The sequence below is a fragment of the Vombatus ursinus genome, unplaced genomic scaffold (assembly GCF_900497805.2).
Source record: "Vombatus ursinus unplaced genomic scaffold, bare-nosed wombat genome assembly UNPS02014793.1, whole genome shotgun sequence".
Lineage (NCBI taxonomy): Eukaryota > Metazoa > Chordata > Mammalia > Diprotodontia > Vombatidae > Vombatus > Vombatus ursinus.
The window spans coordinates 18,588,547-18,616,020 of record NW_020954571.1 but is presented as its reverse complement, the minus strand read 5'-3'; the positions used below and the strand labels follow the sequence as shown (position 1 = coordinate 18,616,020).

General features: G+C 42.7%; 2 protein-coding genes across 3 annotated transcripts in view; both read left to right on the top strand.

Annotated features, from left to right (window-relative positions):
* Positions 1-21,849, top strand: part of MMP2 (matrix metallopeptidase 2) — a 31,815-nt gene extending 9,966 nt beyond the window's left edge. Inside the window, exons 3-13 of the mRNA XM_027869482.1 lie at positions 550-698; positions 2,333-2,461; positions 3,435-3,608; positions 6,394-6,567; positions 7,126-7,299; positions 8,224-8,379; positions 8,865-9,012; positions 10,702-10,838; positions 11,556-11,715; positions 19,670-19,779; positions 20,894-21,849. Of these exons, the coding sequence (XP_027725283.1) occupies positions 550-698; positions 2,333-2,461; positions 3,435-3,608; positions 6,394-6,567; positions 7,126-7,299; positions 8,224-8,379; positions 8,865-9,012; positions 10,702-10,838; positions 11,556-11,715; positions 19,670-19,779; positions 20,894-20,997 (1,615 nt within the window). The 3' untranslated portion in view covers positions 20,998-21,849. The remainder of the gene's footprint in view (positions 1-549; positions 699-2,332; positions 2,462-3,434; positions 3,609-6,393; positions 6,568-7,125; positions 7,300-8,223; positions 8,380-8,864; positions 9,013-10,701; positions 10,839-11,555; positions 11,716-19,669; positions 19,780-20,893) is intronic.
* A 5,020-nt stretch (positions 21,850-26,869) lies between these two features.
* Positions 26,870-27,474, top strand: part of LPCAT2 (lysophosphatidylcholine acyltransferase 2) — a 91,735-nt gene continuing 91,130 nt past the window's right edge. Inside the window, exon 1 of one of the 2 annotated variants that reach the window (XM_027869545.1) lies at positions 26,870-27,141. In XM_027869545.1, the coding sequence (XP_027725346.1) occupies positions 26,962-27,141 (180 nt within the window). In that variant the 5' untranslated portion in view covers positions 26,870-26,961. The remainder of the gene's footprint in view (positions 27,142-27,474) is intronic. The other variant, XM_027869544.1, reaches the window with a different exon arrangement.

Here is a 27,474-nt window from a genome sequence, read left to right as displayed (position 1 = left end):
CTCCAGATACATCTCTAAGATTGAAGGTGGCAAAGCATGCGCCGCTTGGCATTTAAAGGGACAATCTCCTTATCTGTAGTTCCCCCAATGAAATCACAGGCCATAGGCCCCAGTTCCTACCACATAAGTGACATTTAATGGTCCCACAGTCCTCTGTACTATTACTTGGGGGGAGCATATCATCCCAAGTCTTCGATGAAGGGTGAAAGGGTATCAATTAGACCCATGATTTCACTGGAATAGAGAATTCCCAAGAGAGGAAACTCCCTTTATTAATATTGACTGGCACCTCATCTACAACTTATAGATAGTTGCTTAGAACATTGAGAGGTAAGTGACTTGCCCAGGGTCACACAGACAGTCTGTGTCAGAGGCAGGACTTAAATCAATGTCATCTTGGCTTTGAGGCTAGCTTTCTATCCACTACATCATGCTGACACACATGGAAATTAGGCTGGAAGAAGGTTGGCTTGGAACTCCAGTACATTGTGGGAGAGATATTCCTGCTGTAATGCTTTCCCTATCCTCCATTCTCTTTGCCTACCTCAGGATCATTGGTTACACACCTGATCTGGACCCTGAGACTGTGGATGATGCTTTTGCTCGAGCCTTCAAAGTCTGGAGTGATGTGACACCCCTTAGGTTTTCACGTATCCATGATGGGGAAGCTGACATCATGATCAACTTTGGTCGTTGGGGTAGGTGCTATAGATGCTGGTAATACCCAGGAACAATAAAAGGAGGTACTGACCATCTAGGTCTAACTCTTTCATTTTACAGATGAGGAAACTAAATCACAGAACAGTTAAGTGACTTTCTCAAGGTTACACACCTAATAAGTATCTAAGACAGGACCTTTTATAATTTTTTGTTTTATTTCAATTTTATTTTATTTTACATTCTGAATTCTTTCCTTTCCCTCTTCCCCACCCATTGAGAAGACAATAAAAGAAAGAAAATCCTTTACAGATAAATATAGCCAAGCAAAACACACTCCCACATTAGCCAGAGAGAAAAGAAAAGAGGGTAAAAGGGGAAAAAAAAAAAGATGTGCCTCCATCTGCACTCAGTCCATCAGCTTTTTATCTGGGGGTGCATAGTGTATTTCATCATGAGTGCTTTGAAATTCTGGTTGGTCATTATGTGGATCAGAGTTCCTAATTCTTTCAAAGTTGATTATTTTTTACAATATTGTTATCATTATATAAATTGTTTTCCTGGTTCCACTCACTTCACTTTTCATCAGTTCATTCAAGTCTTCCCAGGTTTTCTTTCAAAGTTCATTATATTTATTTTTTTAACCTTATAAAGCCTTTAACTTTTCTGTTGAAATGAAGCAGACATTTGAAACTCAACACAAGCTACAAGTTTTTTTTTTTAAAGTTGTTCTAACAGGTGATATTGACATACATCCAAGCAAAAAAAAGTTTGATTTTTTTGTTGACCTACCTACAGGAATTATCTGCTTTAATTTGCTAGTATATATAAACCAGAATTCCAAGTACAGTTTTTTTACACTTGCATATATTTATAACAAATTCTTATATTATTGATTCCTTAGTATATTCTTCCCACCTCTCACACCTTCTACCCCTAACTTTATGTTCTCTTTAAATTCCTTTTTCAAAATAATATTTTATTTTCCCCCAATTTCATGTAAAAATAACTTTGACATTCTTTTTTTTAAGTTTTGAGTTACAAATTCTAGCCCTCCCTCCCCTTTGGTTCATTATCTTTACAATACTTCTGTCATTGTATAAATTGTTTTCCTGGTTTTACTCACTTCACTTTTCATCAGTTCTGTACAAGTTTTTCCAGGTTTTTCTGAAATTATCCCCTTCATAATTTCTTATAGCACAATAATAATTCACAAATTTAATATACTATAACTTGTTCAGCCATTCCTCAACTGATCGATAACCCCTGTTTCCAATTCTTGGCCACAATGAAAACAGTTGCTTTAAATAATTTTTACATATGACTAAGACCATATTTGAGCCTCAGGTCTTCCTGACTCCTATTTTAAAACCCTATCCACAAAACAATACTGCTGGAGGATCAGTATTGGCAATTCTTTCCTGAGTACCTACTCTGCCCAGACTTGTTCTAGGCTTGGGTTAGAATGGAGGGTATTACGGATAAATGTTTGAATGGCAGAGCAGCTTTGACATAGGCCAAAGACATGGGTTTGTCAATGACCTCATATGATTTCTCAGAACAAGTCAGAACCCTACGTAAATCTGGGTTCTCCTAGATGTCCTAAGTTTCTCTTTGAGTGGTGGGCAAAGTACTCCTGGGAGCCAAGGAACTGACAGCTATCTGTGTGTTGCAGAGCATGGGGATGGGTACCCCTTTGATGGGAAGGACGGTCTCCTGGCTCATGCCTTCGCTCCTGGAACTGGTGTAGGAGGAGACTCCCATTTTGACGATGATGAGTTATGGACCCTGGGAGAAGGACAAGGTAGGAGCCTGACTCTCCCCATTTCTCCAGAGCTGCCTTTCTCCTCCATACATCCTGGAGTCACCTTTACCACTACATCCTTACTATTTCCCTTTACTCATAGGTTCCAAGCTCATGGAGAATATCTCTCCTTTTCCTCATCATCCTACAACACCCACTATGTACCCTCTCCCCTCCCCCTTCCCATCACCTGAAAACACTGTACTTTCCCATTTGGCAACAAATAGTTGGAACATAGGCTATCCCACAGACATTCCTTAGCAGCAGTGATAGTAGCCAACACTTATTTAGGGCTCACACTTTTCCAATCGCCTGACATACATACATTATTTCATTTTAGCCTCAAACAACCTTCTGAGATAGGCAAAGCAAGTATTATTATCCTCATATATCAAATGAGGAAACTGAGTCAGAGAAGCAAAGGAATTTGCCTAAAGTCACTCAACTAGTAAATGACAGGACTGGGATTCCAATCCAGGCTTTCTGAGTCAAAATCCAATGGGCTTTCTAGAGCTCCAGTGACTGTGTGTTCTCCCTTGATACTGCTATGTGCTTGTTACCTGTCACCTGTCACTAACTTAAAAAGGTCCTCTTTTTTTGAGAAAAAAAAAACTGGTGATTTTGTTACATGACTGATAAACCAGAGACCACATGTCCAGAGAAGACACCAATTACTACTTTAAGGATTACTGAGTGCTTTCCTCACAACGCTGTGTGGTATGTGGTCAAGTACAGCTGATGGAACACAGGTTCAGAAAAGTTAAGTGACTTGCCCAAAGTCACACAGTTGATTGGTTTCAGATTAGGCCAGGTCTCTTGATTCATTGCTCTTCCTACTCTGCCCTGCTGCCTGAGTTATGTTACATATCTCCATGCTTTCCAGGCTTTCCCCTATTCCAGTTTTACCCCTCCTCTACAACCTCATGGTCCTTGATTTTAAATAAGGTAGTAACAGTTTCCCTGTTGTCTGCAGTGGTCCGAGTGAAATATGGCAATGCTGATGGTGAGTATTGTAAGTTTCCCTTCCTGTTCAATGACAAGGAATACACCAGTTGCACAGATGCTGGCCGCAGTGATGGCTTCCTCTGGTGTGCGACCTCCTACAACTTTGACAGCGATGGGAAGTATGGCTTCTGTCCCCATGAAGGTGAGTTCCCCTCTTCACCAAAGTTTTCTTGTGCCCTCAGTGTATAGCCTACCATTCCCCCTTGATAATGGCAAAAACTGTGTAGAGCCCCCCATCAACTTTGGACTTTCCCCGGATGTGGTTTCTAAGTATAGAATAGGGGTGGGAAGCACCATACGTTTCTAAGAACTGGTTATTCAGTCTGAAAGTGGAATGGAGGTGACTGGTTAGAAGGTTTAGGGTGGGTCAGGGGCCCAGTTTATGGGGCAGAAAGCAGAGCTCATAGACTGAGGCTAGGCTGACTACCTGGCTCTGGGAGGTGAAAACTCAAGGGGGCAAAGGGAGTACTAGCAATGGGTCCTCCTTGATTTAACTTCATGTTAGATCTAATTTATGTTGTGCATCCTGTGTGTGGGGGGTGGGCAGCTAGGTGGCTCCATGGATAGAGCACTGGGCTTGGAGTCAAGAATAGTCATCTTCATGAGTTCAAATCTGGCCTCAGACAGTGATTAGCTGTATGACCCAGGTCAAGTCACTTAACCTGGTTTGCCTCAGTTTCCTCATTTGTAAAATGAGCTGGAGAAGGAAATGGCAAATCACTCTAGGATCTTTGCCAAGAAAACCCTAAATGGGGTCACGGAGAGTCAGACATGACTGAACTGACTGAACAACAACAACAACAAATGTGGACTAGTCTATAAGGGCTGGGACTATCTAAAGTTTGTATATTCCTTCATGTCTAGCACAATGTTCTGCATATAAAATGCCCTTAATAAATGTTTCTTGTATTTGTTGTTGCATCTGCTTTCTCTCTCTATGCCTGTGTATGTCCTGATGGTTCTATGTGTGGCTGGATCTATACCTGTCCTTGGAGATAAGAAATGGCTGTGTGTGTGTGTGTGTGTGTGTGTGTGTACACATGAACATGTGTGTTTATGTGCTAGCATATAACATTTCTGGACTTTTTGACATTATAGGGAAATTATTTTTCTTTCCACATTTTAGGATACATTTACATTTTATTTCGCCTTATGAATCTAAAGCTTCTTTGTTTAACAACAAAACAAAAAGAAATCTGTCACATACAACTTGGTTGGCTCATAAATTCACAGTTTAGAAATGTGAAAGCCTAGGCCTGACATATATTTAGACATGGGAAGGCCTAGGTAGGAAAAAAAATAGAACAATTAAGTGATGAGGGAAACATTTTCTCTTTCTTTAATTCCCTTTCTTGATTTTCAAGGTTAAGAATGATGACGACAATAAAGAGTTTTCTGGTAATTTACCAACTGTAGTCTGCATCTCTAAGCACATGTAGTAGCTATCTGTTTCTCTTTCCTTCTGTGTCTAAAGACAGAGATATACTTCATCACAACTAAACATTGAATACCAACTAGTCTTGGCATCAAGGAAAAACAATTAGCAAATTAATCCATGTTTCTATTATGCTTCTGTTAACCAAATTAGTCATTGTTTTACATGAGCATGCCTGATTCCAGTTCATAAGATCCATTAGTAAATTAAAGTTTTTGGTTTTATAAAAGAATTATTTCACTGATTTCATTGAATTTTCTGTATCATGTAGTTCAACCATCATTTTCACATGCTGATACTTCTAATCAAATTAGAAGACCTTATTAAATAAATCAGTAACTTTGAGGATAGAAGCAAGAATAGAATATCTATTTGGTGATTGTTTTTCCCATTTTTTTTGGTTTTGAGACAGAGTGTACATATTTGGGATAGAAGTTTCTATTACTCAGTGCCTCCTGACTGCTGATTCAGTGTCTCCTTCAGCCCTTGTATGTAGAGGAACATGGAGTTGAGACATCAGTGAGGAGCCAAGGGGCTTCCTGGGTGGGCAAGGGAGAGAAGAGGGTGGGGCTGGTGTTGGATGAGGAGGCTGGAGCCAAATTCAAGCTTAACTCTTTGACACTTCCCAAAATGAAGACCTGGGAACCTCTGGCCCCTCTCCCAATCCCTGCCCCCTTTATTCCTAATGTGCCTAGGGAGCAGGACGGGAGTCTCATGGAATACATCCAAGAATGTAAAATCTAGTGTCCTTGAGTCTTAGACTGGGGGGTGTGAGTGGCATTAACCCCATTCCAGTTATAGTAGAGTTAAAGCTGGTGGGGGTGGGGAGTGAGATCACCTCTGGCCCTGCTCAGCACAGATGGTCCTCATTAGACTGTGTGGTTTTGCTTGTTGGCAATTCCAGAGATACAACATTTTGCAGATTGGGGGTGGGTGAGGGGACTAGAAGAGAGACCAGGGAAAGAAAACCCATAGCTTGGGCACTGTCTTTTGCCCTACACTTTTGGGTGATGGTTTCTTTCTTGAGGTGTCAGAGTAGGAGCTTTAAATATTTTTAAAGACCTTTTTCCTTTAAGGTATTGAATATGTCCTCCCTTCTACTGTCTCTGTCCCTGTTCCTTCTGTTTTAGGTAGGGAGTGGAATCTACTAGGGGAGAAACTGGGAAAGAGGAAGGGTAGGAGAAAGACAGGCAGGACCGTGGTGAGATATCTGATCTTGACTTCTATCTCTTGCTAAACGTGTGTGTGTGTGTGTGTGTGTGTGTGTGTGTGTGTGTGTGTATGAGTGTGTACATACGTATGTTTATCTCATCTGTCTCTGACTCTCCACAGCTCTGGTTACCATTGAGAAATCTGTGTATTAGGGAAAGTAACAGGGTACACAGGCAGCTGTGACTATGTATGTGTTTATAAGTATGTGCGTGGGGGAGCACATATATATGTGTACATGAACTAACACAATCTCTCTCTCTCTCTCTCTCTCCCCCTCCAGCCCTGTTTACCATGGGTGGGAATGCTGAGGGGCAGCCTTGCAAATTCCCATTCAAGTTTCAGGGTACCTCTTATGACAGCTGTACTACTGAGGGCCGAACAGATGGCTACCGCTGGTGTGGCACTACTGAGGACTATGATCGTGACAAGAAATATGGTTTCTGCCCTGAGACTGGTGAGAGTCATTGCCTTGTACTTTGTCCTTCCACAGTGCCATAATGGAAAATTTGAGATTATCTCTCCCTACCCCTCCCTACCCCCAGCCCCATATTCTGGGTTTTGTCTATTTTTCTTTCTCTCTGTTTCTTCCACTTTTCGCTGTCTACTATGTTTCTTTATCTCTGCTTCCTGTTCCCCTACTAGAATTTTCCTTCCTTAATTCATTTCATTTCTTCATCCATACATCCATCGAATAAATATTGAGCACCTCTCCTGCCTAGCTCAGTGGAAGACATTATGGGAGCTACAAAAATCTCAATGAGCCTAATAATTTCCTCAGTTCTCCCCTACTCAAATTTCCTTTATTTCCAGCACAACCACTGTTCACCTTTAATAGAGAATTCTTGACTTGCTTGGGCAAAGGAGGGCAAGGAGGAGTGGAGAAGCTGCTATTAGACACACTGACCATCTGAAATGTCTCTCCTATAATATCTTCCTCTGGTCCTTTTTCCTGGTTCCCTCTCCCCATTGTCCTACACTGTTTCCCTTCACCTATACTCTTCTCTTCTCACAGCCATGTCAACTGTTGGGGGGAACTCTGAGGGTTCCCCATGTGTCTTTCCCTTCACCTTCTTGGGCAACAAGCATGAATCCTGTACAAGCGCTGGCCGCAGTGATGGCAAAATGTGGTGTGCCACAACAGCCAACTATGATGATGACCGAAAGTGGGGCTTTTGCCCTGACCAAGGTATTAGTGATACATGGGAGGAACAAAGGATGGGGTTATATTCATTCTACTGAGCCAAGATATCATTTTTCTCCCCCCCACAGGCAGATATAACTTCCCTATGATCTCTCCTTCCTCATTCCCACCTTAAGCAGTCATATCAGCCTCTCCTAAACCAAAGACTATCTTGGGAAAGAGAGTTTCCTTCCCAATTTGCCCCAAGACCAAAATCAGACTTTTGGGGAATGTTAGAAAAGTTCTTTCAATTATACTCCTATTTATCATAGAATGATAAGATTTAGAGCTGGAAGAACCATATGATAATTTCCCTCCTCCCCTAGTTGAGGAAACTGAAGCCCAGAGGGGTTGAGTAATTTGCACAAGGTCACAAAGGTAGTAAGGAACAGAGCTACCATTTTAACCAAATCTTCTGACCCCAAACCCTTTTCCAGTGTACCATGTTTCCTCCATCATTTGAGTATCTACTATATAAAGGGTATTTTCCTAGGCACCAGAGATGCAGAGATTAATAAATACTGTCTCTGCCCTCAAGGAGCTTACAATTTAGTTGAAGAGAAAGAATCACATAGAATTGTAGAGGCTCAGAGTTGGAAATGGCCTCATAGGTTGCATAGTTCAACCCAACCCACACCTGAACAAGAATTCTCTCAATAACACCCCCAACAAATAGTCGTCTAGCCTTTTCTTGAAACTAATGGGAAGGAATCTGCTGCCTCCCAAGTCAGTCAATTTTACTTTGGGACAGCTGTAATTTTAAAGTAGTTTTCCTTATATCAAAGTAAAATCCAGGCACATAGTGCTGTGTATGCCCAGTGTCAGATAAGGGACACAGATAGTGAATGGAACAGACAGACAGACACACTTATTTTCCTCTTCAGCCCTTTTTTGTCTCCATCCCCTTTCTATTTCATGTCTGTCCTTCAGGGTACAGCCTGTTCCTTGTGGCAGCCCATGAGTTTGGCCATGCTATGGGACTGGAACACTCAGAAGACCCTGGAGCATTGATGGCACCAATCTATACATACACCAAGAATTTCCGCCTATCCAATGATGACATCAAGGGCATTCGGGAGCTGTATGGTAAAATCCCAGCCCAGTGGGACATGAGGACTAGATCTTCCATTAGTACTACCAAAGAGAAAATTTTTAAAAAATATATAGCCATAACAAAACAAATCAGTAAGAGCAGCTTTGGTTTTTCTGATAAAGTCTTGACAAATACCAGTCAGATGGCAACTTTGCCGGGCAACCATCTACAACAGTCTGCTAAAGCTGCCACGTTGTAAACAGAGAGACTTAAGACTGGAGGGAAAGTTAGGCTGTGCAAAGACAGGACATAATGGTGGGAATTGTTGGAGACCTCTAGCTTGGGATTTAAGGGGCTTATGAGATGAGGTTTCAAAGCTAGCTGCAGCTTGCTTCTGGGTGTGGGTGGGGTGACAGTGGAAGTAGGAACCATTCTGCTTGAACATGACACGTCGTGGGTGTGGAGGAAGAGAGGTGAAGGTCATAGGTCACTCCTGAATTCTGGGAGAAGGATCCAAGATCACAAATGCTTATCCTAGGGTCCTCCAGTGACACCGACACTGGCACTGACACTGGCCCAACCCCCACCCCGGGACCTGTCACCCCTGAAATCTGCAAACCGGACACAAACATTGTGTTTGATGGCATCTCACAGATTAGAGGAGAAACATTCTTCTTCAAGGACAGGTGAGTGATGGGTCCTACTTCTGTTCTCTACTCCTTAATCCCTGCTCCCTATCTTGTGTCCACTGCCCCCTTGTTCCTGCCTTAGGCCCTTACATTTCTACTGGTGTCAGGACCCAAGGAGTCTTCTCTGCCTAGTCCCAGGCTAAACTGTCCTGATCTTGAGAAGTAAGTGACCACAGGAGCAAAGGAAAGATAAGTGCCCTCACTCAGGCCTGCAGAATGAGTCATAATCATTTACACTTTTTGGTGGGTGAGACCAGATTCAGGGAACTACATTGGAACATCTAGAATGTTATACTGAACCAGGAACTGGGCAATGAGACCAGAATGTATTTATTATAGTAGGTGTAAATGTTGAACAGTGTGAAAGGAGATCAATCTTCTCTTAACAGAGTTGTTAATTTTATAGTCAACAAAAATATTCATAGATTGTTAAAGCTGGAAAGAAACTTTGGAATTGAGCCCACTCACATGACTACATATGAGGGAAATTGAAGCTCAAAGTGACTTCCCCAAGGTCACAAAAAAGTAGTTGAGTTGGGACTCATCAAATAAGCTTTCCACTTGAGATTTTTTCTTAGCCTTTTGATGGGGAACCTAATGTCACTTGTAGCTTAAAAGTAAATAAGAGAAAGGCTCTTCCCACAAGAGGCTCCAGCTTTAGAACTAACTGGACCCTAGAGAAGTTAGAGCCTTTCTATAATTCTTGAAGCCTAAGGAGTAGGGAAGGTTCCTCTGGATTTTGTATCCAGTTATCTGCTAGACACTTTAGTTGTGGAAACCAAGGAATCAGTCGGGAATTTCTGGGTCACAAATACTTTTTAGCTAACAGCCAGAGAGGACTGCTCAGAAAAAATGCCTGAGGATATGACCAACTCCAATGGAAATGCCCCAGTCTGGCAGCTCAGAGGGGTTTCCTTGATGACTCTCACTACCCTAGAATTTAAACTGACTCTGAGGTACAGAGCATGGAGAACAGCACAGTGCCAAGAAGCTCTGTGTGGTCTTTAGAATTGGGACATGAGGACTCAGAATGTTCTGTGGCATAGAGAACCCTGTTACCCATGGCTGGCCTTCACTGAATTGAGATGATCATGAATTTTTCCACTAAGCTAGTGGCTACTGGGATCAGTCAACAGCAACTTGCCAGGCTCCTACTGTGTTCAAGACACTGGTAGAAGCCAGAGATATAAAAGTATAGGAGATACGGTTTTTGCTTTCAGGAAGCTTATAAACTAACATCAGAAATATGATAAATGCATGTGAACAGCAACTAAAAAATGGCCAAGAGCATGTGCTGAGTATCTATTAGGGAATCTGGGGGTATGATAACATTTACTGTAAAAATCACTATGGACTTACATGGATCAAAGAAGCCTTTCTGGAGGAGGGGAGGAGAGATGGTAAGGCTGCCTGATGCAGCTCAGGATGCAGTGAGCACACCTCAGGTCATGGTAGTCTGGGCAAGCCTAACTTCTCTCATTTCCTCCCTCTCTCATTCCAGTTCCTTCCCTTCTTCCTTTCCTCTCCTATGTAGCTGATGGCTACCATGGCCTGTGACTTCCTTTGGGGAGTCTGATTGGGACAGGCCAGGTAGGAGGGAGGAGATAGTTTGGGGGACTTTGTGAGGGGGAGTGGGAAGTGTTCATGAGGGTGAATCTTCCCAGACTTTTTTGTCTGTCCACTCAGGTTCATGTGGCGGACAGCAAACACAAGGGAGAAGCCCACAGGGCCCCTGCTTGTGGCCACATTCTGGCCAGAAGTTCCTGAGAAGATAGATGCAGTGTATGAGGCCCCACAGGAGGAAAAGGCTGTGTTCTTCTCAGGTACTGATAGATGGAGGGAGAGAGGAACAAGGGTACTTTGTTGTTGACCTCAGTGACCTTAAGCAAGTCACTTAACTGCTCTGTGCCTCAGTTTCCTCATCTGTAAAATGAGGAGCATTGGATTCAAAGGACAATGAAGTCCCTACCTCTAAATCTACAATCCTATCTTGATAATATTAGGTGAAGACTTCATTCATCATATCCACTTGACCTAAGGCTTACACATACAAACTCAAGCCAGCCCCTCTCCCCAACCCATCAGGTCCTTTTTGTTCAAACCACCTTCCCACTGAACCTCAGGCTCCTTTCTCTGCAACAAAATAAAATAAGACAAAAACAAAACACCTGCCCTCCTCCTTGCCTGCTCGTTTCATCCTCTGCCCTTCCTTCCAGTACCATCTTCTTAATATCCCCAAAGTCTTTTTATCTTTTTATCCTCTGGCTCTTTTCACTCTTATCCTCTGTTCCTGGGCTAACTGTGGGTCTGTTGTCTGCCCCTATCCTTCCTTTGCATAAAACTATGAGTCCTGAGGAATTGTTCCAATGGTTGAACTTGGGTCTTGGAAAGAGATCTTCCCATAACACACAGTTCCTGTCCTCAGGAGGCCCCATCACAAAGAGCACCCCCTCCCAGACAGATGTGGGGTGAGAGTGGTTGATTGGTGGGGGATATTCTAGGTGCCTAGATTGCTAGCATGACCTTTGTCACCATTTCAGGGGATGAGTATTGGGTCTACTCAGCCAGTACCCTGGAGCGGGGCTATCCTAAGAAGCTGACTAGCCTTGGGCTGCCTCCCGATGTTCAGCATGTGGATGCTGCCTTCAGCTGGAGCAAAAACAAGAAGACATATATCTTTTCTGGAGACAAGTTCTGGAGGTAGGTTTTGCTGGCCCTTCTTGTTAGGCAATTTGTTAATTTTCTAAATATTTTCAAACTGATTTCACATTGATTTTCTACACAAAGTCTCCTGAAACTGCTTCTCAGATTTTTTCTTGTGTCAGGCCCACAGACATGTGCAGATGCAGGAAGTACAGGAAAGTTTTCTCCAGGGCAGGCAGGGAAGGAAGAACAGAGAGACTGATTTAAAGGGCAGATGCAAGAGTTTCATGTTTCTTGAGACCACGTCCTAGTTTTGCAGAAGAGACAGAGAGAGATCTATATCTCATTGTTTCTGTCTTAACGAGTTTGAGAAACTGGCTTGTTTGCTGTGTAATGATGATCTTATGAGGTTAATTGATTGGATCCTCTTTCCATTTTACAAATGAAGAAGATAAACTCTGAAGATCATTGGATTTTGAGCCAAATGGGACATTAGAGATCATCTAGTCCCTACTTATGCCCACACAAATAATAACAATAATAATAATAAATAGCTGAAATGCATTTGGAACTAAAAAGTTTTTAAAGTGTTTTATATACATTGAGTATATATAGACATGTATATATACATATATACATTGAGTATATATATACATATATAAATATATATGTTTATATGTGTGTATGTATAAATACATATACATTTGGAGAGAGAGAGAGAGAGAGAGAGAGAGAGAGAGACTGACTAGCTGTGTGACCCTGAGCACTAAGTCACTTAAACTTGTTTGCCTTAGTTTCCTCATCTGCCAAATGAACTGGAAAATAAATAGCAAACCACTCCAGTATCTTTGCCAAGAAAATCCTCAAAGGGGTCACAAACAGTCAGACGTGACTGAAAATGACTAAACAATAGCAAACATATATGATGTGTATATATATATATATATATATATACACACACACATATATGTGTGTATAAATTTATACATTTAAGTCATTGGAGCTTAGAACTGCACTAAGACTTTTGGGCCACTTTCTATTTAGTTTAAGCCTCACAACAACCCAGTGAAGTAAGTACTACAGGTATAAATATAACCATTTTACATATATAGAAACTGAGGCTCAGAGAATGAAGTGACTTGACCATGATCAGTTAGCAAATACCAGAACCCACTAGGTGGAACAGTAGTTAGAGCAATGGACTGGGAGTAAAAAAGACATGAGTTCAAATACAATCTCTGTCTCTTACTATCTGTGTGACCCTGAGCCAGTCATTGGACCTTGTTTACCATGTTTCTGTAAAATGTAGATAATAATAACACTTACCTGCCAGGGTTGTTGTGAGGATAAAAAGAGTTAATATAAAGTGCTATATAAGTATTTTTTAAATCTCTGATCTCAGAGGCTGATTCTGTCTTAAGTCTGTGTTAAGATAGAATTCCAGATTTACTATTAAGTCACTTAGCTGAGTTGATTTATATCTCAGCCAGGAAGAGAAAATCAAGACAGACACAGACATGATAAGAATCAGACACACCCAAATATTACTCCCTGACTCTAACTCTAATACTCCATGGACTAGACCAGGGATGAGGAAACTGCAGCCTTGAGCTTGCATGTGGCCCTAGAGGTCCTCAAGTGCAGCACTTTAACTAAACAACTTTGTTCTGTGAAGTTTGGATTCAGTCAAGGGACCGCACTTGAGGACCTAGAGGGCCACATGGAGCCTCGAGGCCACAGGTTTCCCACACTTGGACTAGACCACCCAAGCATGCACATCTACCCACCACCCATTTTGCAATGAGGCCCAAGGGGAGGAGGTGACTTATACTACGTCACAAGAGTATTAAGATGCATATCTAGAGTAGATGCTTTTTCACACCAAACTGAGGCTAAATAACTTCTCTAAAGTCCCAGTGTGAGTTAATGCCAGAGTGGTAATTAGAACCCAGGTCTCTTGACTCATAATCTGATGTGTTTTCTAACTCACTACACATCACCTCTCAGTTTTTGGACTGTAGGTAGGGTGGTTAATGCGTTGCATATCTAGGCCTTTCTCCAATGAGATCCTCTCTCCTCCTCCAAGGCTCTTGGAGCCAGCACCAAGCTCCCTGGCTGCCTATTAACATACACTGTTATTACTACACCCAAAATGTTTCTTAGGGAAACAGTTTAAAAGACCCAGGAGGGAAGTGGGGCAGAAGAGAGGCATCTTTCAACTCCCCTCTCCCACACAGTTCTCTTAATTCCTTTCCTTTCCTGCCCTGATCTCAGAGGCTGGTTCTGTCTTAAGTCTGTGTTAGGACAGAATTTCAGACTTATTATTAAGTCATTTAGCAGCTAAGTTGATTGATATCTCAGCCAGGAAGAGAAAAGCTTGGCAGACAGACACAATAAGAATGAGACACACCCAAATAAACACACACACACACATCCTATAGGCAAAAACATGAAGACACATAAACACACACAGGAGCATAGGTGTGCTCACATATACACACAGAAGCACACAGGTAGATCCCCTACCCACACAAGCAATGACAACAACTGACATTTGTATGGGACTTCAAGGTTTGCACATCACATTCCATACAGCATGGAAGAGTGGAGAGAGAAGAGAGAGAGAGATGGCCTTGAAGCCCAAAGATCTGAGTTCAAATCCTGCCTCTGACACATACTGTCTGTGTAACTCTGGTCAAGTCACTTAAACTCTCAGTGCTCTAGAAAATTCCCCAAGACCACAAGGTGTAGAAAAGGTGTGGACCTTCCTTGGTAGAGGAAATCTACCCCCCTGGGAGTTCCCTATACCAATGAAATCTCAGGTCCAGTCCCTATCCTTTATATACATTTTCTTATTCGGGCCTCACAACAACTTGTGAATTACATACTACAGGTATTATCCCTGAAAGTATCATTTTAAAGATAGTGAAGATCAGAGAGATTAAGTTATTGGCCTGTAGTCACACCACCAGTAAGTTTCAGAAGCAGGATTTGAATCTACATCTATCTCACTCCAAGGTTCTGCCTAGCTAAGTTTCTACACAAAGTGTCCAGGAACAGCTTCTCAGACGTTTTTTGAGGCTCCCAGACTTGAACAGATGGGGAAGTACAGGACAGTGTTCTCCAGCAGGGCAGTGGTAGAAGGAAGAACAAAAAGACTGCTATAAAGGGCAGACATAAGAGCCTTTGTTTCTTGAGGACACATCCTGGGTTTGCAGAGGAGACAGAAAGAGAGAGAGAGAGAGACAGAGACAGACAGAGAGACACAGAGAGACAGAGAGACAGAGACAGAGAGAGACACACACACACACAGAGAAAGAGGCATATCTCATTGTTTCTGTCTTAATGAGCTTGAGAAACTGCCCTGCTTGCCATGTAAACATGGCCTGGGAATCTTGTCAGCTTTTTGTTGTTCAGTCTTTTTTCATTCATGTCTGACTCTTCATGACCCCATTTGGGGTTTTCTTGGCAAAGATACTCGAGAGGTTTGCCATTTTCTTCTCCAGATCATTTTATAGATGAGGAAACTGAGGCAAACAGGGTTAAGTGACTTGCCCAGGGTCACATAGCTAGGAAGTATCTGATTTTAACTCAGGAAGATGAGTCTCAGGCCCAGCTCTCTATCCACTGTGCCACCTAGCTGCCTTATATTGTCAGCAGTAATCCCTTAATATTTGTGCTGTAGAGGCAGCCCTGGAGGGTTAAACAGGATCATAGATTTAGAGCTGGAAGGGACCTAGTCCAATTCCCTAAATATTTGCCAGTCAAGCAGACAGTCTGCTTCTTCTTAAGCATGCCCTGGGTGCTGGGAAAGAGGGTACAAATTTGATAGCAATGTCCTTTATTATTTTGTCCATGGCATTGATAAAAAATTTGGAATGTACAGGGCTGAACAGAGAGTTCTAGGGCCTTCCACTAGAGACTTCCTTCTAAGTTAATATTGGATCATTAATTTCTTTGGGTTCCATTGGCCAATTCAGAGTGGTGCAGTGAAAATAATATTAATTTTAGAGTAAAAAGACCTGGATTTAAATCCTGCCTCTGTCATATTCTACCTGTTTGACCTTGGGCAAACTATTTTGCTTCTATGGGCCTCAGTTTCCTCATATATAAAACAAGGATGTTGTACTAGGTGGCCTCTAACATCTTTTCCAGATCTAAGTCTATTTTCATGTGATTGGGAAGAACAGACACAGCTCTCAGTTTGGGGGTATGAACCAGTCTAGTGAGAGAGATATCAGTTCTGCATATGTAGCTGATAGAACACTAGGAAACAACAGAACACTTTCATAATAATATACAAGCAAGTATAAGATGATATGAAAGTACAAAAGCCCATGGTATTTGCATAGTGGTCCATGTAGTGAAATCAAAAGAACACTAGAATCAGAGGACCTAGGTTTGAATTCTGAATCTGCTACTTAATACATGTGTGTCTTTGGATAAGTCACTTAATACTAGCTAACATTTATATAGCACTTACTATGTGCCAGGCATTGTTCTAAGTGCTTTATAGTTAGTACTTATTTGATCCTAACAACAACCCTGGCTGAGGTGGGGTGGGGGCAGGGAGGGAGAGGTAGGTATTATCATTATCCCTATTTTATAGATGATGAAACTGAGGCAAAGAGAGATTAAGTAATTTGCCCAGAGTCACACAGCTAGTTAGTGTCTGAGGCTGGATATGAACTCATGACTCTAGGTCCAGTGCTCTATCTACTATGCCACCTCTTTGGGCCTCATTTTCTTTGTCTGTAGAATTAAGGGGTAGAACTAGCTGATCTCTAAGATCCCTTCCAATGCTAAATCTATGATCCTTTTATGTGAGCAAAGCTGAGTATTCAAGGAAGACTTTCCAAAGAGAAGGACTTTACATCAGGGTTTGGAGAAGAGGTACATGGAGTAACAGAGAACTTGAAGGAACTCTAAGTGGACAATGTGTCATGTGTGAATGATTATAGATTAGAATAAGTTAGCTGGGTATGGAGGGTGGGAAGCAGAATAGCTTGACTGGAGTTGTAGTATGGAATAATAGAAAGGGCCCCAGTGTTAGCACTTATATAACGTTTATAAAACACTTACTATGTACCAGGCACAGTGCAATTATTATCTCATTTGTTCCTCACAACAACCCTGGGAGGTAAGTGCTGTTATTATCCCCATTTTAAAGATGAAGGAACTGAGGCAAACAGACTGAGTGACTTGCCAGGGTCATACAGCTAGTCAGTGTCTGATGCCAGATTTGAACTCCAGGCTCAGCACTCTATTCACTGCACTACCTTGGTATTACTTTGCTTAGTTTCCTCATCTCTCAGATCAGTCATATTTGTCTTTGTCTTTATCTGTCTCTACGGGTTGTTGGGGAGGATCAGGTTGGGGTGGGAGGTGGGAGTGTGAGTGAACTTTTCAGTGTATATTCTTATTTACACTTAACAATAATATTATTGTTGTTACTGTTAAGAAATGGGGTGAGATTAGGTGGATGGGGGTGCTGGAGGCTGAGTAATTTGGAGCTATTGTAATAATCCAGGTATGAAGTGATGCAAGACTGGATGAGGGTGATCTCCAAAGTCTGAGTTTTATGACTGTGACCCTAAGTTCAGGATGGGAGATGGGATAGAGAGTAAGGAAGCACATTTCAGGGATATGGAGGCTTTGGAAGAATATTATATTTAGTGATGTGGTAGGGAAGAGAGGAAGAAGTAAAAAATGACTACAACATTGTGTGCCTAGGTAGGGAAGATGGTAGGCAACCCAGTTTTCTTCCTGTAAGTTTATTTAAAAGACCTAGATTGACAAGCTAGAACACTGTCAAACCAGCTTCACCCAGTAGCTATTACTCAAACATGGGAAAACCTAACCCATGACTAATAGCTTTTTTATAATAACATTATTTTATAAATTACTCTTCCACATATTATTGCTTCTGAACTTCACAACACTGATGATCTGGGCAGGGCAGGGACTATTATGGCCATTTGACACTTGAGATATTTAAAGCCCTTGGGTGGGAGAGGGATTAATGATCTACCACAACATCAACTTGAGAGGATTATCCTTGGCCCTGGGCTCAGCCTGGAATCATCCCTGATTCAGAGCTAGAAGAAACCTAACATCTAGTTCAACCCACTCATTTGTATACGAGGAAACTTAACTCCTAAATGGTGAAGTACTTGCCTCAGTTCATATAGCTAGGTAAGTGGCTGGACCCCACTTCAAGCCCAGGTCGTTTTGCTCCAAATCCAACACTCTTTCATTAAAGAAATCATTTCAATCAAGTAGCTAAAGGCATGCTTAACAAATTTGTAGGTAACGTAAAATTGGGAGGGAGAGGTAACATTAGTATTCTAGTACTTGAACAGGTTACAATGTTGGGATGAATCTAAGATGAAATTTACTGGAGATAAATGCAAAGTCTAACACTGGTTAAAAAAGAAATCAGCTTCTCAAGCCCAGGATGGGGAAGGTGTGGATAGCCCCAATTTGTCTGACAAAGACCTGCAGTTTTTACTGGACTACAAATTTAGTTTGAGCTAATAGTTTATTTGGAAAACCATTAAAATTAATACTGTGCTAGGCAGCACTAAAAGATACATTATATCCAAAATCCAGGAGTTGATAATGCCATTGTACTCTACTCTGCTCCTAGTATATCTAGAATAATATGGTCAGTTCTACTCACTACATTAAAAAAATAAAATATACAATTATATTAATTAATTACATTAATATTACATATATTTATACATATATTTACATCACCTACATTTCCAAATGTATCTTCCGCCCTGCTTTTGTAGCAGCATATGTGATGTAGAAAGAGCACGGGCCCTGGAATCAGAGAACCTGGGTTCAGATCCCGCTCCTAATGCTTCCTATCTGTTTAACCATGGAGCAAGTCACTTAGGGAGCAAGTCACTTAGCTTCCCTATACCTCAGTTTCTTCATTTGCAAAATGAAGGAGTTAGTCTAGATGACCTCTGAATTCCCTTCCACCTCTAGATCTGTGGTCTTAAAATGGTTACAAGAAAGAATTTAAAAAAGAGGGGAAAACAATTTACCAAAATTAACTAACCTATAGAAAAAATTCTAATAATATATGAAAATTTACCCCACTAAGAGTCTTTCACCTCTACAAAGAAGATAGGAGTGGAGGGACACTGATAAACTGGAGAGTTTTCAGATAAATGCAATCAAGATGGTGAAAGACATCAAAATCAAGGAATATAAAGACTGGTTGAAGAAAGTAGGGATGTTTAGTCTGGGAAAAAACTTGGGATGGTAATTGATGACTATCTTCAAGTATTTATAGCAGGGGTGGGGAACCTGTGGCCTCAAGGCCTTATGTGGCCCTCTATGTCCTCAAGTGCTTCCCTTTGACTGAATCCAATCTCTGGGCCACAGGTTTCCCACTCCTGATTTATAGGACTCTTATACAGAAAAGAGATTACCCTTATTCTCTTGGTCCCAGAAGGCAGAACTGTGAGTCTTAAGTGATGGTTTCTGACTGACAGTTTTAGGCTCATTGAAAGGAAAAACTTAACATTTAGAGCTATCCAGTAAGAAAATGGTAGATCTTTGGAGGTTGTGGGTTCCCATTACTTGAAGTCTTTAAGTAAAGGCTAAATGATTGTTTTACCTATTGGAGATGTCACAGAGAAGATCCTTAGACAGGTTCAGTTGGACTAGAAAGTCCTTGAGATACCTTCCACTCTGAGATTTTGTGACTCTTTGATAACGTGGCTGACACAAGGCCATACGTACAGTTAGTGGCAGATTTGATATGAGGACACAGGTTTTTTCTCTTCAAGTCCCATACCTTTTCCACTGCACTATTATAGCATCTAAAGATCTTGGTCTAGATCGCAAGGTGTATGGAGGAGTCTTTGGCCATATTTGCTACCCTCCAGCAGGGTGGAAGGTAGAGGTACACTCTGTGGAAGTCTTACTGGCCCTGGGATTAACTGTGTTCTCCACTTCCTGATACCTGCCCAATCCTGTTCCTCCTTAGGTACAATGAAGTTAAGAAGAAAATGGACCCTGGCTTCCCCAAGCTTATCGCTGATGCCTGGAATGGAATTCCTGACAATTTGGATGCTGTGGTAGAACTGCAGGGAAGTGGTGAGTTGTCTAGGCCTTTCCTGCCTTTCTAGGACTAATCTCCTCCTTCCCCCACCTCAGTCCCAGGCTCCCTGTGGTTCCTCAAGTACACACTCATTCATTGTATGAAGGAGGCATAAGTCTGCCTAGAGAAAACAAATCAGCCCCTTCAGCCTCATGCTGGGAGAGATTCCAGAGCAGCTGACCTCTGCTCAACTCATCCTGGTTTCTGTCAGGAAAACCAAGAAAGGCTTCACTGGCACCCTCACAGCTGCCAGGCCTAAAGAAAGGGTGGCACTAGAGTTGGGGTGGCCCATGCATACCTTTTCTCCCTGCCCCTCCCCTTCCAGTTCCTCAAGCCCATCACGATTTATAGACCTGTCCTGTTTGAATTTATATTGGCAACCCTATACCAAAGAGCAACATTACATTCAAGGAATGACTCATTTCATGGTTTAATTGAGATGATACTGATTTATTCATGATTCTCTGCTGAGAACAAATAGCCCCTGAACTGCTTCAGTTGTTCCTGGCCCCCTGGTGATGCTTAGCCAATATTGAACCCTAGGCACTGATCCCTATTCCTGAGGTGGCTTTGAGGGATCCTCCAAGGCATGGCTGGCAAGTTAAAGCCACTTGGGAATTGCAGTGAGAGCTCAGTTTACGTCAATAGGTTTCTACCAACAGCCTGCTCTGTCTAGTGCTGTGCTAGGCATCATGGGAGATAGAAGTAAAAGCATCCAGCCTCTGGCCTGTAGGAGTCTGCAAATCTAGTACCAGAGACAAGATCAACACAGCAGGAACGATTATAGATCAATGTAATGCAGCATCAGATTTCTTCCTGGATCATAAAGATCATAAGGACTATAGCTCTGGAGCTGGAAGATCATCTGTAGAAATCATCTATCCCAACACTCTCTTTTTACAAATAAAGAAAGGTAGTTAAGTGTAGTTAAGTGACTTGGCCAAAGTCACACAGGTAATAAACAAAAGAGGTAGAATTGGAATTCAGGTCCTCTGACACCGGTGCCAATGTTCTTTATACTGTCCCACACTGCCCCCTCAAACTTAATGTCCAATTGGAGTTCAGAGAAAGGGAAGATCAACACCTATCCCTGTTTCCTTTCTCCCCCAGGACACAGCTATTTCTTCAAGGACTGGTATTACCTTAAACTGGAGAACAAGAGTCTGAAAATTGTAAAAGTTGGAAACATCAAATCGGACTGGCTGAGCTGCTGAATTTTGCAAACTCTCTGTAACCCCATATTTACGTCTCTTATCCCTCCCTCCTTTCTCTGTCACTAGCTAGATCTGAATACTCATTACTAGCCCAGGCTGGTACTGGTTGCCCCAAGCATTAAGGACCTATTGGTCAATTCTCTCACATTTTGGTAATTTAAGATTTTGTACAGTGGCCTCCCCTCCTAACCCAATTCCCTAATGCAGGGATATAGATGTTTATTATACACGCTCCCATCTCCTTCCTTTCCCTCTCCTGCCCTACCTCCAGGCCCCCAGTAGGGGCCGAATGAGCCACGGAGGGTCTCCTGATGTTTACTCCCTGCCTCCGAGGAGATACTAAGATATCTTCTGGGTAGCCCTGCCTAGGGCTGCCCTGGTGCTGTCCCCTCTTAAGACTTTTCTCCCTCCATTACTCCCTCAAAGCCCAGCAGAGACTATCTGGCTTGGGCACTGGTGGCCCTGACACCCTGCCATAGAGCCCTGGGAAGGAGTCATGGTCTAATGGCAGCTGTGTTAATCTGCTTTAACACGACTGGCTGCCCAAGTATTAGATTCACTAACCATTTGCTTCAATGCACTTTGGTCTTTTTGTGTGTGTGTGTTTGTTTTTTGTTTAAAATTCATTTTTGGACAGAAGGACTCAGGTTTTCTGAAGTCACTGCATGATGTGCCCGGGCCATATAATAATGTTTAACTGGTTCATGTTTTATAGCATTTTCCCAACTGTCATGAGCCCTTCACATATGGTGGAGGGGAGAAAAAAAAGCCACAGTTCTTCCTAATCCCACTCCTTCCTTCCCTGTGAGAAATGTCAACAAGTATGAATAAAGAAATCCATTGTGCCCGGGAGTGTTTGAGGACCATTGCAGTAGCTCATGGGAGAGGTAGGTAACTGTAGCAGCAGGAAAGAGAGGGGACTCACCGTGAGCAAGCTCTCAAACCCTCCCCCCACTGATGAGGGAAGATGGTCTAGGATGCCTATGTAAAGAAGATCCTCCACATACATAGAGGTAGTTTACAAACTAGAAACCTTTAGTATAATGTTCACAGGGGAAAGAACACCAGACTAGAAGGAAGGAGACATGGATTCCAGTCCTGGCTCTGTAACTAAGTGGCTTTGTAACTTGGGTCAATTTACTTCAGATCACCAGGCCTCAGTTTCCCCCCTATGAAAAAACAAAACAAAACAAAACAGGTCAAGGTATCTTTGAGTTCTTCCATGCCTATGTTCCCTCTTTGGAATATACCGTTTAGGACAGGGAAGTGGGCAAGGTGAAATGGGAGTTATAAATAATGAATATAGTATTTATTAAGCACTTAACTATATGCAAAGCACTGTGTTAAATGCTAGGGATACAAATAGAAAAATAAGACAGTTCTTACTTTCATGGGGCTTACATTCTAAAAGGGGCAACAACACATTTGGGTGGTTTCAGTTATAAGTCAGATGGAAAAGTCCCATGGTCCCTAGAATGCAACAGCAAAGCCAATGGTAATGCCTCTTCTTTCTTGTCACTTTCCACTGATAAAATCATATCAGTATTCGATGATGAATCATTTGATGAGTACCAAGGATTTTGGTGACAAGAATTTTCTTTTTGGGGTCTTCAAAAATGTGGCTACAGCCCCCAAAGGAGCAATTCCCAGGCTTCATCTTCATAGAAGTTGCTTCCCAGGATGATGTCTGGGAGTACTAGGTTAGACGTGTCATTATTCTAAAAGTTTTGGGGTTTAAGATCCTGGAATGCCTCCATCAGGGTATGGGGTGATGGTGGTGGTTTGATTTGCCTGGCACATGATGCTTCCTATCTCTTCCTCAGTGTTCCGCTACTTCAGCTAGGCTGGCTTGCCTGCTTTGTGTGTGTCAGTTGGCTGGCAGTTATTTAGTAGAGGTGTTCTCAAGATGCCTTAAGTCAGTGTCTTTCTCTTCTCCACCCTCTCGCCCCCAGTTCTACCTCCCCCCTCCAACAAGTCCCAGAAGGTGAGAGAGAGGAAGCTGCAGAGGCCAGCTGAATGTAGCCAGAACTGGATGCTCATGGATGGAATCACACAGGGATGAATATACAAAGCAGGTTGGGGAAAATCCCCAGCCCAGCAGACAGATTGGGATCAGAGGATTTAGAGCTGGAAAGAACTTTTGAGGACATAGAGTCCAATCCCCTCAGTGTTGAGATAAGAAAGCTTAGGCCCAGGGAGTTCAAGAAGTGACTTGCCCAGGGTCAAAATGGTAGCAAGTAGCAAATCTAGGAATAAAATCCAGGTCCCCTGACTCCAAATGCAGTGCTTTTTCCACAACACAAATCTGCTTCTGTCGTTTCTGTCTCAGGATAGCACTCCTGACAATGCTCTCTGGAAGAATATTAAAAGTAGAGTTAACCCCTTGAGAGATGTAGTTAAAGTAAATGTGCCCAAGTCTCTCTATACTGGGTTCTGTGGGGTCCAGCTTCATGTTTATCAATCAACAAGCATTTATTCATCATCAATTGATAAGCATTTGTGTACTAGCTACTAGGTGCTAGAGATAAAAAAGTAAAAAAATGAGACAGTGCCTGCCCAGAAAATTTTCATTTTAATAGGGGGATGCAACACATATAGGGGAGTGATATCCAAGGAAGGGAGTTTTAATATAGGTCAGGGGTTCTTAACCTTTTCTATGTCATGGGCCCCTTTCTTTGACAGTTTTGTAGACCATGGACCCCCCTCCCAGAATAATGCTTATAGTCTATATTCATAATGAAAGGAGCTGCCAAATTCCAGTTAAACGTGGGTGAAAATAAGAATGTAATTTTTTCACATCCAAATCTTAAATTTATTCACAGATGCTTTGAGGATCTGGGGACTCCGGATTAAGAACTCTTGGTCTAGGCAGTCACAGGGAACATATATGATAAGGCAGTAGTAGATTGTTGCATCCTTTCCAGCATCAATGATATTATTATTATTTTTTTTTTCGGAGTAAGAGGTAGAAAGGGTAGCAGACAGATGTCAAGAGGCCCATGCTGGGTAGACCCTGGTGTCCAGGTGGACATCAGGATGAGATGTTAAACATGATCTAACACTGACTAGATATAATTGCTTAGTCCCTGAGGTGAATACTGCAATCCAGCAATGGACAATTAGAATCCAAAATCTCAAAGTTGAAAGAGATTTTAGAGGTTATCTAGTACCACCTGTATGTTTATTTCAACCATAACCCTCTCTACAACATCTTTGACTTGACAAAAGCCATTGAGCATTTGCTTGAAAATGGCTAGTGACAGGGAGCTCACTACTTTTTGAGGCAATCCATTCCTAAATTGCACAGTACTCATTGTTAGGATTTTTTTTTTCTTACAAGCTTAGTTTAATAGATAGAGAAATAGTCTTGGAATCAGGAAGACCTGAATTCAAGTCCTGTCTCTGACATATACTGTCTATGTGATCCTGGACAAGTTATTTAACCTTTCATCCCCAGAGGCAACTTGCTAAGTCTGTAAAAGGCAAAGAAGGTGCTAGATGAAGGGAGTTTTCTCATCTGGGAGTTCCCTATATTAGTGAAATCACTGTCTAGTCCCTAACCTTATCTCTATCCAATCTTAATTTGTCTCTTTCCTACCTCTACCCATTGTTCCTAATCCTATTCTCTATGGCCTAGTAAAACAAATCTATCCTCTTTCTTTGAGATAGCATAACCCTTTTAATACCATGATATAACAGATTTAGTCATGTCAAATCAATTAACTAAGTTCTTACTATTTTCCAGGTACTGTGTTAAGCACCAGGGATATAAAGAATGGCAAAAAACAGCCCATAGTCTCAAGGATCTTACAGACTAATGAGGGAGACAACATGCAAACAACTAGGGACAAACAAGATATATTTTAAGACACCTACAACAAGGAGGCCAATGTCACCAGGACAGTAGAGGACATGGAAGAGAGTAAGGTAGAAAGGTTGAAAAGGGACAAGTTATGATGGGCTTTAAGAGCTAAAAAGAGGATTTTATATTTGACACTGGAGGTAGTGTGTGGGAGGTTAGGGGGAGGGGAGGTAGTGCTAACATAGTGAGACCTGTGCTTTAGGAAGATCACTTTGATAAATGAGTGGAGAATGGACTAAAATGAGGAGAGGTGGGACTCAGGGTTGCCATAATTTTAGTCATGAAATGAGGAAGGTCAGATCTTGTGGGTCACTTGTGGACCTGATCAACAGGTTCCTGCTTGCAAGGAAGCCAGATAATCTTGTGCCTCACCCATGGAAAGATATCAGACACATAGTTATAGAGACCCAAAGGGTAGGTGGTGAAATGTGTGACATCACTGAGGCACCCCTCTCCCTGCTCCCCCTAACAGAACTATATGTCCTGGGAGGGAGTATAGTTGCTGCAGATTTCAGATTTCAGGCCATTGTTTCCTCTCCCCTCCAGTTGTATTCATGCCTTTCCTGTCTCACAAAGGTCAAAAGCAGTCTGCAGAGGTTATGGGAACTTCAGGTTGCATGGGAAAAGGGTGCTGGGGGAGGAAAGGGAGGGGGGAGCTAGAAGTAAAACAACTACTGCTGGCTGGGCCAAGGGTACTTAAAGAGGAACTGCATGTTGTCTAGTCTTTGTGGTATCCTTCCTCCTTGGCCACCTTCTCCACCGCTTCCTGTTTCAGGGCTTGCAAGTCCCTTTTACCCCAGTCCACAGTCCTCTCTGTTCAAATCACCACAATTGTCCAGGGAGCTATGGAAAATGGAGGTTTGTATAAAGAGGCAGGGAGTCTTACAAAGCCCCTTTGAGGGTTGGGTGGAGGATAGGGAGGTCATGTAGTAAACAGAAAAAGCCCTGATCTTGGATTTGGAAGGGCTTGAGTTTCAGTCCCAGCTTTGACAATTTCCAGACCTTGCGACATTAGGCAACTCTGAACCTGAGTTTCAGTTTCCTTATTTGTAAAGTTGGAATAAAAATATATGGGTCTATGTGAAGAAATTGCTCTGTAAACCTTAAGACATCGTAAATTGGATTAGATGGTAATGACAATCAAATCTCCACTGAAGGCCTCTAATGCCTTGAAGGGGTCTCAAAGATACTCAGTGATGCTCGGCCCTTGCCGGGTTCTACCACGTAGAAAAGGCTGTGAACATAGGCCAACCTGGCTTGTATTTCCGCTGTCCAAAGGCTAGTATCACTAAGTTGGGAGAGGCATGTTATCACCAGAGAGTGGAGCATCAAATGAAGAAATTTTTTTGGCTAAAGCTGGAATACCTACTAAAGCTTGAAGAGGGTCCAATCTGTGTCGGTTGATAGGAGATCACTGGAACCTTTTAAGTATCACGGTGGAAGAGATCTGAATTTGGATTAAGGTGATCTGGCCCTTCAAATTTTGGTTGTGTTACTAGATGTGCGACTTTGAGGAAGTCACTTCCCCTGTCTTGACCGTAAGAGGTTGCGCTTAATGGGGCTTTCCAACTCTAAAGCTTATGATCCTGTAACTACTGGGCTTAGAATAGACAAAATTGTATTTGAATTCTGAATCTGACACACGGAGTGTGACCATGGACAAATCACATATTCTCTGAGCCTGTTTCCTCTTCCGCAAAATGGGGATAACGGCAGGTGCATTACCTACCTTACGGCAGACGTTTTCTAAGGAACATGCTTTGTGAGGAAGGATGTTTTGAGAGAAAATGTGTAATTATCGTTATCCTCCACAATCAACCTTCCACGACAGCAAAAGATGGAAGCAGGCGCTCAACGGGCGGGGACACTGAAAGAGGCGGGGCCGAGAAGGGGAAGGCCCAGCAGGGTTTGCAGGAAGGATCTCACTTGAGTCTGTGGGAGGTGGTGGAGTAAATACTGGGTGGGGCGGGGCCAGCCAAGATAGGGAGGGGCCAGCCAAGGTAGGGAGGGACCTGTCCGCTTGCGCAGTGGGAGTCTGGAGAGTGGTCTGGGGCTCCGCTTCACGAGGCCCGGGAGAATAGAAGAGGTTGCACGGGCTCAGCATGAGCGGGTGCGCGGAGGCTGCCGCGGTGGCGGCGACCTTGCCCGGATCAGGAGTCAGGGACGCGGGGGCACCCGGCCTGCGGCCGCCAATGGTGCCCCGCCAAGCATCCTTCTTCCCGCCGCCGGTGCCCAACCCGTTTGTGCAGGATACGCGGATTAGTGCCGGCGGCCGAGTCCTGGTGAGAGGGAGGGGCTGCAGAGGGCTCTGGAGGAGGAAGGAGAAGGAAAGGTGGGAAGGGAGGGAGAAAAGGAGGGAGTAGGACCTGGGCCTTGGGTAAGGCAGGTTCCAGGAACAGGGAAGGTCTGTGATGTGATAAGGATGCCGGTCTGTGATGTGATCTGGATGCCGGTCTGTGATGTGATAAGGATGCCAATCTGTGAACAAGTGCATGTGGGAAGGGTGGGTGGAGGATGGTCAATCTGTAACTATATGAAAGGTGGGTCTATGACAAAGGAGGAGCCTGAGGGGCTTTTTTTTTTTTTTTAATACGGGGAAGGAGATGTTGAGTTGT